This window comes from Takifugu rubripes, chromosome 1 (genome assembly GCF_901000725.2).
Source record: "Takifugu rubripes chromosome 1, fTakRub1.2, whole genome shotgun sequence".
NCBI classification, from domain to species: Eukaryota; Metazoa; Chordata; class Actinopteri; order Tetraodontiformes; family Tetraodontidae; genus Takifugu; species Takifugu rubripes.
Window position 1 is genome coordinate 24,469,211 of NC_042285.1, and position 14,950 is coordinate 24,484,160.

General features: G+C 44.6%; 1 protein-coding gene across 1 annotated transcript; it reads left to right on the forward strand.

Annotated features, from left to right (window-relative positions):
- Positions 1 to 10,506: 10,506 nt before the first annotated feature.
- LOC105417563 (pancreas transcription factor 1 subunit alpha) lies at positions 10,507 to 12,758 on the forward strand. Its single transcript, XM_011612071.2, has 2 exons — positions 10,507 to 11,455; positions 12,014 to 12,758. Exons 1-2 carry the CDS (start codon positions 10,876 to 10,878, stop codon positions 12,049 to 12,051), a joined length of 618 nt encoding a protein of 205 aa, XP_011610373.2. The 5' UTR covers positions 10,507 to 10,875; the 3' UTR covers positions 12,052 to 12,758.
- Positions 12,759 to 14,950: the final 2,192 nt, after the last annotated feature.

Genomic DNA, 14,950 nt, shown 5'->3' on the forward strand with positions numbered 1-14,950 from the left:
TCCCCCCTGACGGCCGTCGGTACACACTCGTGTAGTCACGGCAGGGGAAGAACACACGGCCGCTCTGACATCTCCAGACAGTGAAAAATAAACGGACAGATGGAAAAAGAAGACACGTAATGAATACCAGTGGGCTGGGAGGGAAGGAAAACCGATCATCTCCTCCGTCATCCAGGAGGGTGTCTTCGAGCTGGGTGTCATCGTGGCAATAAAGATCTCGCGGGCTCTTTTTTTGGTGGAGACCCTTCCATGTGTCAGTGGTGAGCGAGCTCCAGGACCATGAAAGCACGGCGGATCATTAAAATACCTCTGAGAATATGGGATGCTTATCAAATAATATGAACCACATTGCCTAACTTTTCCATGGATGGGGTGGGGGGGGCAGGGATGATATCTCCACCTTTTCAAGTGGTGTTTGAAGTCCGGATGCAGGAACAAGTGCATGGGAAAGTGGAAAACTTGAGTCCATCGGTGGCCTGTTTTTTTTTGAGCGAGTCTGCGTTTGGTGCCTCACAACTGACATTCACCATCTGTGTGCATTTACACAGCCAACATTGGTGGTAAATAAGAGGCAGTTACGCCATTCAAGTTCAAAATATTTCATTTCAATTGCTGTGTTACAGTTGTCATAGTGACAGAAGAGGATTTTGTCTTAATCAACTGAAAATGAGAAAACCCAGAGACGAAAAATGTGACTTTCTTAATGAGCGGTTTGTAATTGTGTTTGGTTTTGTTTAGGACCAACTAGAACTGGAGCGTAGAGTTACTTCAGGCTAACGTTGCGGTTAGCTGATTGGAATCAACAAGTTAAACCACCAGCTGGTTAATAATAGTCTTTGTGTTTGCTTGAGTTAAGCAGCGCGGCACTAAGAACACAGCGAAGACCCAGTGAGGTTTAAAAGGCCTCAGAACCTTTCACTTTTTTCACATTTTCTCACGTTGGGGTCCGATGCTAAAACAATAACAATGAGAAAGTTATTGATCCAGATCCAAGTCCAGACCCTTAGCCATGACATCCATTTTTCTTGTTCGTCTTCGAGATGTTTCTATATCTTAATTAGAGCCCACCAGGGGTGCATTCAATTGACTGGACCTGATTGGGACAGACACACGTCTGTTTTGATGTTAGAAGAACACCGTCAGGTTAAAAAAAAACATCTTCAGAGCTCAAAGACCGGATGGTGGTAGAGATCCAGAGAACATAAAGACAAAAAGGTATGCCGCTGCAAAGACCTCAGGAAACCTGAAATGGAAGGGGTTTGGAAAACCCAAGACTCTTCCCAGAGCCTTCCTGTCCAGCAAGAGAGAAAAGGTCTTGAGATAAAAAGTGCACCTAAAGATGCCACAGTAAAGGTTTACCTTTGGCAATGTCCACCCATCTGGATCTGGAGGCTGGATCTCTGGTAACTCACTAGCAACTATTTGGTCTCAGTCACTTCTTTTCCAAGTTATTCAGAGTGTTCAGAACAAGGGAAGAATCTTTTTTTCCATCCTTCTCTACATCTGTGCCTCTATATGACCCTGTGACCTCCACAGGTGCTTCTCTTTCCAAATCATGTCCCATTAATTATATTTACCAAAGATGGAGTCCAGATCCCTTAGGTAGGGTTTAAATCAATTTCTAATCCTAGCTAGGAGGTTGCATCAGCAGGGGTAGAAAGCAGTGTCCTTTGTTAAACCGTTTTTGTCCTCATACTGTTGTAAAAACTGTGAAACTGAGCTCGCTGGTCGTTGCTTCACACACCAGCAGCTTTTATACTGTATCACATTAACAAGAACTGACTTTTGTTGGTCACAGAAGAAAATTTAAAATTAAGATTGACTATTACATAATATATTCCAAAATGTGGTTTTCAAATTAACCCCCTCCCCCCCAAAAAAGAGCTCCTCATTCATGTCTCTGCACCGCACATTAGTAACTCAATGCCGGCTGTTTGACTCATGCACCACTCATGGACGCCGAATTCTTTCGCAGTGCGTTTATCAGATATTGAGTAAACAGGTCCTGAGAGCAGCCGCCTGACGCCTTCCTCTGACTTTCTCGTTCTTCGCACCACGAAGTTCCTCCCGCATGGCTCACGCTCCTCGCCTCTGGGCCAAACTGACTCCTCTGAGGCCCATCTTCAGGAGGAAATTATTTTTCATTGCCCTCAATACGCTGCGACTCCGGCCAGTTTGGCCTTATCCCCATGGCCCCGGATTCCAGGACGTGAGCCCAAAATTTCTCCTGCCCGTGAGGGGGCAGCGGTGAGATCAGGCCTTTGAAAACAGCAGGTCACAGTTACCCCCCGCCCCCTCACAGAGCCCGTGCCTTTATTCCCTCTCTAGAATGCTGTCAGGTTGTACATCATCTTAAATGTACTCCATTTGTCTCAAACTTCAGGGGATCCGCTCAGTCTTTGCCGCGTCCCTCTGGGATCTTCTGCCAAACTTATTAATTGGGTTGATTTTCAAGAGGAACACTCAGTGGTTTTATTGTCATACAAGGGTTTCATGTTGTTTTATTAAACTCTGGGTTTTTTTAAGAATTTAGCTTTTGGGGGCTGGAAAACGTTACCAAAATATGTCACTTCAAAAAATCCAATGTATTTGGTATTGTTGTGGTTTCCCTCTTAGGCCACACGCAACATTGTAAAAGTTTGTTTTTGCCTTTTTTCTTCTTTGATGAGGGCCACATAGTCGGGTTCCTCTCCGGGACACTGTGGGACATGACTTCTCTGGCAAGAACGCAGTGACTCAAGAAACTGGCAGGATGGTTCCAACTGTTCAGGTGACTCAGCAGGAAATCCACCTTTCGTTAGGCCCAGTTTCTTCCACTGACACGTGCCTCCCAGAATCGTGCATCTGTTTAAATCTGCGGTTGTCTCAGATTTAATGATAAAGGAAATTCATTTTAAACTCGATAATGCTTATATCTAATAAATGGAAGGATTTCGTTTGCAACACTGACTATTGCCTCTATTCTCTTTGGGTCAGGTTAGATCCAGTTTGAGCTCTTCCTTCTACTGGTGAAATAGACACATCTACATGCACCAGCTAGGTGATATGAGGACTTCTGCATCTCTGCAGCCTGACATTGTCCATTTCCTCTCTCCCCTCAGGATTCTCGTGCCCTATTTTCCTCGTCCAACTGTGGCAAAATACAATGCATCATTGAGTTGGTTTTTGCTCTCATGGATCCAGCTCCTGGGAACCGATTTCCTGTTTTTGCTTCTGTCCACTGATTGGTGTTTATGCTTAACAATCTGTTTCCTATAAGATTTGTTTTCCAGCCTCTATTGTCTCCCGTCTCCACCCCACTACCACCTTTGTTTGACTGTGTTTGGTCCCAAAAAATTAGGGGGGGGGAAAAATGAAGCAATAACCATCGGTGGGAGTGAAGCCATTAAGAAGATATCATGAGCCTTTCCATCTATTTAAAATTCAGAAAGCATATTAATCCCAGATGTACTCAATTCTGACAAGAGATTGTTAACTTAAGTTTAGGAGCTGGTCTTAATTTTGCCATTAAAAAAATTCCCAGCTGTGCCATTTCTCCGTGCTCGGCTTTGGACCAGTGGTTAAAGTTAATGTAATAAAGAACAAAACTGGTCCAGCTCTGTTTTTTAGTGTACATGCTGTGTAAAAGGGGCTCCACAGTGATCTGCCAAGTGGTCCAAAGTCGGCACCTGCAGTGAAGGAAAACACTCAAAAACCTTTGGAAAAATACAGTTTCTTTCATTTAATGGCAATGAGGTTTGCAATTCAAACATGCTAACATTTTAGCTTCCTTTCCAGACAGTAAACTGATTTTGATCTGCTCATATTATCAGCATGAAAGCCAGCGGCTATGAAATCACCGAGTCCTGAGAACCTGGGTAATGTAAGTTCTCGTATCTACACTCACCTCTTCATTCTTTGGTGTATTCTTGAATAAACAAATTGGGCTTTGAGGTGGCACCGCAGGGAAAAGTGCACGGCACACCGGCAAAGAATGTGGCCCTGGCATCTGCAAATGGATCGGAACATTTGCACGTTCTGCAACATGTCAACTGATCCTGTTTTCTTTAACTCCGGGGTTTAAAATCATTCAGGCTTCATCGCTAATGTGTGTTGTCTGCTGATATTATTCGGCGAAGGCAGTGCAGCGTTGGAGGGGGGGGGGTCTTCTCCCTCCACTGCAACTGTCAACTGGCAAATCAGCCCTTCATGGAAACCAGACGTTTAATTGTTCTCAGATGCTGAGGCTTTTGGGGCGAGCCGCGATGTGTGACTCTGGTCTCTTTGAACGCCGGATTAATTCACAGCCGTTGATTAAAACCGCTCGCACGCCCGGCAGGCCTGGCGTTGAAAGACTGAGGTCAAATCTTAGAGGCAGGGATGGGAACAAGATATTGGTATGTGATCCGCGCCGCAGCAAACATGCGTGCTGGCTGTGTTGGACAGACAGACAACTGTCTGTGCAGTCAGCAAACAAAGAATCGAATTGATTAAATGATAATGCGTCGTGATGATTGACTGAATGATGACGTTAATTGGTGTAATTGCGTAACAATTTCCTCTGAGATCCACTTTGCTTCCAAAGGAATGCTGAATGCGTGATTAAATAATGTTCACCACACACTTCTGACATGCGTCGCATGCTTTTCACAGGACTCGGATCAGAGTCATCCCTGTTTCCTCTTCTGCTGTAACGTGACACGATGTTGTGTCTCCTCCAGCTGGTGAATGGTGCCAGCCTCGCTCACTCGTTTCCTGATCACTTTCTACTCCAGTGCAGCTGTTGTGATCAAGTGTCCGTGGTCGTCTCACGTCACTAGTGTTTTTTTCTCAGTCATGCTGACATTTGTTTTGAAAGAAAAAACAACAAAGGATGTATATTATTCCATTCATAGTTGTTTAAAACCACTATTTATTGAAACTTCCTGAAATGCTGACACCATTTGCCTTTCTTCTTGGTAAATGCAGGAAGTTTCTGCTGGGCTTTGACAGGTGTCAGACGCATAACCTGCAATCTTTTTCCCTCTCGCACATATCGATTCCAACATTTCTGTGTGTTGCTGTAAACATTCTTTTGATAAATAGCCATAAAAATAATGGGGCTGTGGTTAAACCTATTGAGTTTTTCCGTGAAAATGAGATCCGGATCGGAGTTCTGCGGTGGGTGCAGTCACACACCATAACATACTACACCACACACCATCATGGGTTTGGAAAAAATTATACTCCCCCCCGGTTTGTGTCCAAGGGGATAGCGGTAGACTTCTGGTAGTGAGCACGTGCTCCAGCGCCACCAAACTTCGTGGATGTGGATCAGCCGCCAGCAGGGTCCTGTGGTTTAGGCTCAGGATGTCCTTGAAGTCTTTCTTGGAAGCCTCATCAGCAATCACTGTACCAGGTGACCAGGGCTTTGGAGATGATCTGGCACTTCTTTCCCAGCACCAACACTGGCTCCTACTATAGCCTGGCTGATTCAGGAGGTTTGCCGTTAACCTTCAAAGGTCATTCGCCCTCTTGCAGCAACTGCTGTGGCGGTTTTGCTATGTCCAAACGCCTGGACGGACTGTCATGGACCTTTTGCTGGCATGTTTCAGCTGATGACGCCTTAATTTTCACAGACATGAGGAGTTCAGAGAGCTGCTCATTCGTTTGTGGTTTGGTTTGGTTATTTGCTAATAGTTAGAAGATTGGGGGTCTCAGTGGTGCAGATACAAAAGGAGTTGTCTGTTTAGTCGCATGTGAAATCAACCCTGTTGATAGTTTCGGACATGCAGTTTCAATCATGTGATTACCTGATTTTAAGATGCATCCTGCCTCTTCATGTAGGTCAAAGTGAAATTCAACAGACTTAACCTTCCTGTCTCTTCGGTTTGATAAAATCATTTGTGATTTAAATAAGATCCTCAGAGCTGCCGGTGATTGGATTTTGGCTGTCTGCTTCCAGACGGTCTTGGAAAGGCTGCACGGACACATCTGCGGCAGTATTTAACTAAAATATTGATAAAACAAAATCAAACTTCAGGTTACATGAATAAGGTTTGTCTTTAAAGCGTCTGTCAATAACCAACAAATTAACATTAATTAGGGATTGGAATATTTTATTGGCAATATATTTTTTTTAAAGATGGCTCATTTTAGTAAAAGCACCGGTACCTTTCGTAAGGGTCCAAACAAAAATTGGCCCCATCAGCCTCATTTATCTAAAAATAGATAATTCGATTGTCGGATAATTACCTTATAACTGTAGTACAACACTGGAGATGCTGTCTGTTTGCAGTCCTTGTTTTGTCTCTCTGGTTTCTGAGCTTTATGCAACAGCACCACCCCCCCCCCCCCCCCATGGCCTATGTTATCTATCCCCTCTTCGTTTAGGGTGCCCCATCTTACCCACTTCCCAGCACGAGAGCGGAGATGAGGATCCCAAGGGTGAATGTCTGAAGACAGCTCTGAATCAGGGCAGAGACTCCACGAACCACAGGCATAAAGGCATCAAAAGGCAACATTTCCCCTTCATCAGCACCTCACAGACCCGGTTGTGACATAGAGCGGAGAGAACAACAAAGTTAACAGCTGCTGTTTAGTGACAGTTTGTCTGCAGGCATGTCTCCGTGGTGACCCCAGACCACCTCACACCTGCTAAGACCATCTCCCAACAGTTTCCCTCATGTTCGAGGAACACATCTGGTTTCAGGAACAACCTCCCTACAGATGATGACTGTACAACAAAACCGGTGCTGTGAAGTCACAGGTCATCCTGTCAGGCTTAAAACAAATCTGAACTTTATCGACAGTTTGCCCTAAAATGTGAAATCCATATTTTCTCTTTCCTGAAATTATGACTACGGTTTCATCGAGGGCTTTTTTTCCCAGAGAGAACTGTGCCCATGCTCATGGAGAGGAAGCTTGACACATCATGGCAGTCCAGCAGTAAAGAAATAAATCCATTAAACTCCTCATGTAGAACATGAGAATCATCCTTGGAAATATGATTGTGATTTATTGATCCAGTCCAGACTGTTGACGGCTTCAAATCCTAGTTTGCACGCTAAATTTGTGCAGTTAATATTAATATTCTACAAACTCCAGCAGAGCCTCCCTGTCCAGAGCCATTCATGAAACAAGCAGGTGTGGTTCCAGGACCTCTTCTGTTGAGCTACAATCATATGCCCGATCATCCCTATTCCACGTTGGTGTCCACAAAAAGAGTTGCAGAACTCAAACCGAGCACTTCAAAACTAAGAAAGTTTCCACTTGAGTGCTATGCTTGTCAGACCGGAGGTTTTATTTTGATTGACTCTCAATTTTATAAAGAATGGTTGATGCTGGAGAAGGATCAACAACTGAGTGAAAAAGAAAAAGGAGATGTGTAAAGCAGAGAGAGCATGGACGAAAACTGCAGTCAATCAGATCTGAGTCCAGGCCAGAGAGTTTGCAAAATGTCTTTAGGCAGTTTTGCTTCATGATTTAGGTCCAAAGTTGCTGCTGGAATCAAATAAAACTCAAACGTGCAGTTGATAGCATGCAGTTAACGCAGTCTTTGTTATTCCAATGCTGTCTTGGGATGAATTCATCAATACTGGAGATAGGAAAGTTGCATTTATGAGGATAAGTTTTGTAGTTTAGAACATCGTGTGGAGGTTGAGCTCAGTCAGTGAATACCCATGAAGGCACCACCTGGAGTGAATGTATATCACAGTCTTCTGTATGCACATGTACCCATATAAAGCCATATTATTAAATACCACCTGCTGTCAGTATATGCACATCCAGACTGTAGGACTGGTGCCGCTGGGGCTCATAGCCAACCTCAATCTCTTGCCAGAGCATGGACAGGGGTGGCGCCCCTACAGGGGTGTTTGCTCAAGGCCCATTTTACGACAATGATGCGTTTTCCAGACCAGACCGGGGCCTGAAATTCAGACAGGAATAGGCTAACAGCCAATAAACTGCTACTTAACTCAAAAAAATATATCCATTTCTCCGGCAGCTTTGTTGCTGTGGTGGCAGAGATCACACATGGCTGCAGCCTGACAGTGTCACGTTTTGTTGTCCCAGAGATGCAAAAACAGTTTCAAGCAAGTGAAAGTAACCCCAAATCCACTTACTTATACTCATGCACAAAGGATTTGCATGCGCGCAGTCGAGGCATTTCCTGCATTATTTCATTCAGTCGACTGGCATGCTCTTTGAAGCTGGGCACAGGCTGTTCCAGGCGCTGATGGCGATTGGAGCTTACTTTTAATGACGAAGACCTACAGGCTATCGGGGGCCCGATCTGTGGTCAAGGCTAACTTCTGCTCTGTGCTATCGCTTCAATGTGCCGTGACAATGTAATGGTTGAGTCCCAGTACCGATCAAAGAGCAGTTTGTGGCTAAGGCTGGAGATTGCACTTGGCTGCAATGCCCTTCCCTCACAGGCCCCAAGGTCCCGGGGGCTTTGAAGATATTAATCGGGCTCGTACCCAAACAAACAACAACGTGAATCATTGCACGGAACCCTGAACTGTTGGGCGTTTTCATTAGCAACGGCACTGATGTGCTCGCTCAGAGGTTCACTATGGCCATAAAATTGGTGGCGGACACAGCTTTGAACAGAATTGTCACTCTACCAATGTGAGTAATTATATTATCTGTGATTTGAGATGAGTTTTTCCTTGGCAAGCCTTTGGAAGACCTAAAGGGCCTTTTTTTATTTTTATAATTGTTTTGTGAAAAGGAAGATGGGAATAGGGTTAGGGTTAGGGTTAGGGTTAGGGTTAGTGCACACAACACTTTGGCAGAGCCTCTTCAACGTCCATCAGTTAAGCAGAGCTCAACACTATGACACACACACTGGGTATATGTCCTCCAAATTCCCCAAATATGTCATCGAATATCAGACTGTAGTTCGAAGCGTCGCCTTGGATTCGCTGTAATGCGTATTTGGTTCACGCTTTCGTTAACTTCCCTGTTCTGGGGGCTCGTAACACCCAGGTAAAGCTTCCAAAAGCAGCTGTCCCGATTTGGAGCATGCGCATTTACGCAGCGTCAGCGCCGTTAACCGGTTCTGGAGCTGAAAAATGTTCAAAAAGTATGTGAGGAACTACAAATTAAACCATACTGTAAAATCAACTAAAAATAAACGCAAGCGACTGTATATAAACTGGAATTTGACTGGCGTCTTTTACTTTCGTGCTCTCTTTTCTGCAGAATCGTGCCGCCTGTTCGCTGCAAACGTTAAGCGCTCGTTGTTTGTACCAACAATGAAGCAGATCTGAATTTGACAGGCCGTCAGCTGGGATGGAGATGCTCCTGTCAGAGCGGCAGAAGGTCCTGACAGGGCCGCCGCCTCTCACCGCAGCTTAAGAGGGCAGGAAAAAAACAGTCCTGTTGATCCACTTTGCTCCACTGGGATTGGCCGATCGTGTCCGCCGGAGCGCGTTGAGCAAAACCTATATAAACATTGTAATATTGTTATTACTTTTTAAATGAAGTTTAGTTTCCTATCTCTATGTCTAAATCAATTTTAGTCTGTTAGAGCTACAATGGACACGGAAAAAATAATTGGATGAGCTGCTTAAGAAGCATTGTTAACACTCCAAAAACACGTTTCCTTGTCAAGATTCATTTAAATTTTCTATTGACTTTATTGGAGCTGAAATGTAAAATGGTGTTAGTAATGCGCCTATTGTTCAGGATGTTGTCCGGCCAACGGCGTTTTTAACAGAGTGGAAAATAGCCGAGCAACTGTTGGTTCATTAATTACTCTGTACCACTGAAGGGAAACCAAACTCACTGAAAAAGAATGCTGGGATAATGGCAATCTTTGTGTTTCATGGCAAGGTACAAACAATCTGTTCATTGTGAGTCATTGTTTTTAAATGGAATCTTTTGGTTCTGTTTCTCCTGAAACTGCCTGGAGTCAACAAGTTAATCATCTCCCTGTTTTCTGGTTTTCTCTTGCCAAATAAACAACACTGAATGCATCTTTTCCTCCATGTTGCGGTCCCAAGCTTCACCTGTCGTGATGTGATCCGTCCGGATAATCGGTTTTAATCATCTGCATGCAGTGAAAGGCCTAATGCAGCCCCGTGTCTGTCGCAAACAGATTTCCTTGGAATTAACATCCTGGAGGACTTAGTCCAACCACAACGGCTCGAGAGCAAATCTGTAGGTCTTTGGCAAAAAAAACCCACCGGCAGCAGGATGCCCCCCAACCCCGCAGGAGCGTCCCGACTAATGGGTCGAATTATTGGCAAATCACAAACGCACAAAAGTGGCAATAACTCCAAAATGACGTGAACGGTGATGATAGCGCAGGGATATTTTAAATCCTCCAGGTTTGTTTTGTGCCTCAATTGTTACTCAGCATTACAAACCCACTTAAAACGCACCGTTTCTTATTGGGATCTCATTGCATGTCGTCCCCACAAAGAATTTTCGTGTGTTTCTGACAGTCGCGCTCTCATATGAGCTTTAGAAGATAAAATAGTCCCATTCAGAGGCCACCGTGTTTGCGCGGCCTGCTGCGCCATCCTCACAGACCCTTCAGGCGACGGAGTGGTTTGTCAATATTAGCGGGGCTACTTGGGTGGAAGTTTATAATTGGACACGTGTTTTTCCTCCGCATTTGTGGTTCGGAGATCGACTGATTCTTTTGTAATTGTTTTTTAAGCAATGAACTATCCACAAGGAGGGGTAAAGTGTTCTGAAGAGCTCCCTTTCAGCCTTTAGAATTGGTCTTTGCGACCCGCCGAGAGACACGGGGGCCCTGGAAGTATTTAATCCGTGAGATGTACCCACGGGACTGTTACACGGCAGATTGTCAGCCACTAGTTGGTCAGCCAGCATTCTGTTGTGCAGAAGTCGTGTCCATCACCAGCGCGCACCTGAGTTTCCTCAGCAGTTATTTCTGACATGGAGGATATACTGTTTGATTTCGACCAGGATGGCTCGTCGGATTTTGCATTTTGGGGACAAATGGACCAAAATTTTCAGCTCCAGAGTCAGCTGGACAGCTTCCTGCTGGACTACACTACAGCCACGGGGCAGCTGTCGCCCTGGTCGTCGTTCGGCAGTCAGTCCATGTTTCCGGACGCGCAGCTGACTTTCACCGACCTGGAGGTGCATTCTCCCGGGGAGGGTGGATGCGCGGACGGCGAGAGCCACTCTGTGGACAAAACCCTGGAGGCGAACAAGCGCAGGGCGCGCCGGCTGGTGCCCCATCATCCCTACAAGGTGCAGCGGCACGCCGCCAACATCCGGGAGAGGAAGAGGATGCTGAGCATCAACTCCGCTTTCGAGGAGCTGCGCTGTCACGTCCCGACGTTCCCCTACGAGAAGCGTCTGTCCAAGATCGACACTCTGAGACTGGCCATAGCATACATCGCCCTCCTGAGGGAGATCCTGATGTCGGGCTGCGACCCCAAATCCTACGTAGACGAATGTATGAAGAATGGCTACAAGAATCAAACCAACGCAATCTGGAATACAAGCGGTGGGTTCATACAATCTGACACTTAATGGTAGTTAGAATCATAAACTTCGTATAGGCTATGAACACATCTGCTTATTCTGCATAAATACATTTTTTTTAAGAAAAGATCACAAATCACGTATTCTACAAGTATAAAGGTGAAGTTCTTGGCTCACACATGCAGTAAAACGTGTGTGTGTGTGTCTGTGTGTGCTTTATTGTTAATCTATGACAGGTTTCATTTAAACTCATTTACCTCAACAATCAAGTTTCCAACATATTGAAAATGTCATGTTTTAAACAGTGCACAGCACACTTTTATCCCCAGGTGTGTTCCCCATCAGGCACTTGGCTCTTAAATGAGCCTCATTTTAAGACCCAAGTACCTGTATTCTTACTGCCTCCTGCACTTCACTAATTCTGTGGGAATCTGCTCTGAGGCCTCTTTATGGGCCTTTTCAGCAATAAGTCTGCCCCCATTTTTCCTCCCTGGACCCTGGACTTGTTAAAGAGTCATTAAAATGTATCAAAACTTATGTGTTTGTGGTGCTTTTGTCTCCTTCTTCTCCCCCTCCTCAGACCTGACAGCCCGGCTCTCCTGGATAAAGTGGGATTAACTGGGGAACCTGGGGCACCCTGAGTGTTGAGGCTGGAGGTTCAGGTTTGTTTGCCTCTCTTCTCTGCACATGTCAAAGACAGATGCCGGGCCGGCCCAACAGAGCCCGCAGACCGACATCTGCAGACTTCTCAGCGGGTCACACACCTCGAGCCTTCCCCACCCCATCCGCTCCCTCATCTTTGGCGGCTTTTAATATTCTAATTTATTGTTGACAAGTAATTGAGAGCCATTGTTTCCGGGGCTGTGAGGAAAAAAGAGGGTATAGTTGAAATAGATGACACTTGTCACCGAGGGAAAGAGCGGGGCACGCTGGCACGGTCCTGAATGGGCTCCATATAAGGGCTCATACTTCTGCACGCGGAGCTCAAGTGTTTGTCGGACCCTCGCTCATTAGCTTGCAAGGTGATGTGTTAAAAAGGGCCTTGGTCATGTAAATGAGACAATAGATATGAGACACAGATCCAAGTGTTTTAGCATGTCAGGTGTTTTTTCCAGACGTGGCGATTATAGTGAACCATCTGTTTTGTTATTTATTTCTTTATTTATAAGTACCCCATATTTATTACTTGTATGAATACAATTTGTGATTATTTATTGTTCTAATGATGCTGTTGTGTTGTGTTCATTGTAATTTATTTATAATTCAGCGTGTGGCTGAACATTTACACAATGATTTCTATTTAAAATGAGCTCTCTTGGACTAAACTTGTGTCAGTGAGTTGCTTCAGCTGCTTACTTTCAATCTAGACTGATTGTAAAACATGAGAATGTAGATGATCACTCACTCACTTACTCAGTCACTCAGTCACTCACTCACTCACTCACTCACTCACTCACTCACTCACTCACTCACTCACTCACTCACACAAACAAACACACACACACACACACACACACACACACACACACACACACACACCTCATAAATGTGGTCAACACTTGGGGACAGTTAGCCCAGCTGCTAGCGCGCTGTGCTCACTGACCACATGACCTGCGTCAGTGTCACATGACAGTTGATTTCTGCTCCTTATACATGACAAATGGTTTCTGAGTTCAACAGCAAAGCAAGTGTTTTACTTTAAACACATTTAAGTTGTTCTTAGTGTGTAAATACCTACTTCTTAAAGGTTATTGTACACATTTGCTGGAACACGATGCCCCTTGCTCCCTTCTTTGTCACAATCGAAATAGCCAGTTTCAAATAAGTAGAACCTTTACAAACCTAATATTCAGAACATTAACATTACAACTTCTGTGTTGATGTAATAATGTCTAAAGGCAGAAGAGGGGGACAAAAGCTCCACACAACTTTCTATGGTATGCCGAGGAGGATTCTTCCCCTCAGGTTGGCACATTTGCATACTGGGATTTGCCATTGAACCATAAACACATGCACAAATTCCATTTTATCCCTCGTTCTCCCTATCAATGCAGTTTGTCAAAATCCCCCAATAACAGGCTGTTCACACTCAGATGTATAAACCAGGCCCGGCCCACAGTGTGCCTATTCTTCTTTTACTGTTCATGTGTGACTTTGTCACTAATTGAGCCCTCAGGAAACAATAAAGTTACACGATCTACATTTAAAGTCAGCTAACGGCAGACGTGCAGCTGATAAATTTGAGCTTTGGGACTTTTGGTCACAGGTAATCAGAAAAGTTTCTTTAAAGTGTGTGTTTTAACAACATTCATTTTATTGTGTGCGTGTGTGTGTGTGTGTGTGTGTGTGTGTGTGCGTGTGTGCATGCGTACATATAAGTGTATGTGCGACTGCCAAATCAATTAATTTTTAATTGCGACACCTGATACCCTCCTCTGAAGTAACCCCTGGATCCCCCTGGTGGTGTTGGCTGGATCTTACCCACAACTGTTGTGTGTCGGTCTGTTATATAATAAAAGAACTAAAAGGTAAGACTAACGAATCTAATTAATGTGCCTCTTGATTCAAGATTAAATCACACCCAAACCAGTTTTTGCTCTTTTAATTCTGTGTTCCATCCGTCACTTGACAACAGAGTAATCACCATGTTCGCGTGATCCCCTCTATCGAAAACAGTTTTGAATGCCATTCAGATGAGAAATAATCCAGCCAAGGGGAAACTTTTGTTGGCCAGAATGAGTACATTTCTTCCACTCTGCAAACCGCATCAGGCTTTCTTTTCTGCGTCGGGGTAGTTTATTGATTTAACATCCGGCAGACAGACACTGACAAACACTGCAAGGCTGTTCTGCCATCGGCCAGCAGGTGTGTTTATCATGTTAGTTTATCTGTGGAGCCTGGGCCTTGCACTTGTAAATACAATTAGCATCACATCCTGTTGAAACAGTCTCTGGATGGAGGGTACCTGAAACCGTCCTGGTGAGCACGTCAGAGGTTTCTATTGTGCAAACCTGTTGCTAAACAGAAAGTAGACACGAGTGGGTTCAGACTAATTTCTGGCCAATGGCAGAAATATATAGTGTGTCCTTGCTGTAAAGCATAGTAATGGATACTATAGTGTAAGACGTATAGTAAATTACAGTGTGAAGTAAACAAATGTTTGAAGGTCTGATGGTGCAGAGTGGCACCAGTGAGACAGGAATCCAACCCTCCACCCTCCCAGCAGCAGTGTAAAACTCCAGGTGGTGGTCATTATGTGGGCCGTCATCCATCCTGCTCCACATGCAAAAGAGGTGACGACTTTAGACTGTCTGTGAAGGTATTTAAAAGCCCAGAGTTGGCTCCTGGGAGCTCGCACACCTCACACTGGTGTGTCTGATATGCCAAAGTTTTTTTTAAAATTATTATTGTATTTTTTTAACTGCGCATTAAAAGGTTCACTGGGCAGCCAATATGTTTTCTGCACTTTTAATTTAATTACAGATAGTTACATAAAGAGGACGGGGTATTTTTTAAA

What these genes read in the sequence shown, in the direction of transcription:
- LOC105417563 (XM_011612071.2), top strand. Translation starts at nt 10,876, where the DNA reads ATGGAGGATATACTGTTTGATTTCGACCAGGATGGCTCGTCGGATTTT. An exon ending in CGCAATCTGGAATACAAGCG is followed by an intron (nt 11,456 to 12,013) that starts GTGGGTTCATAC and finishes CCCCCTCCTCAG; the next exon opens with ACCTGACAGCCCGGCTCTCC.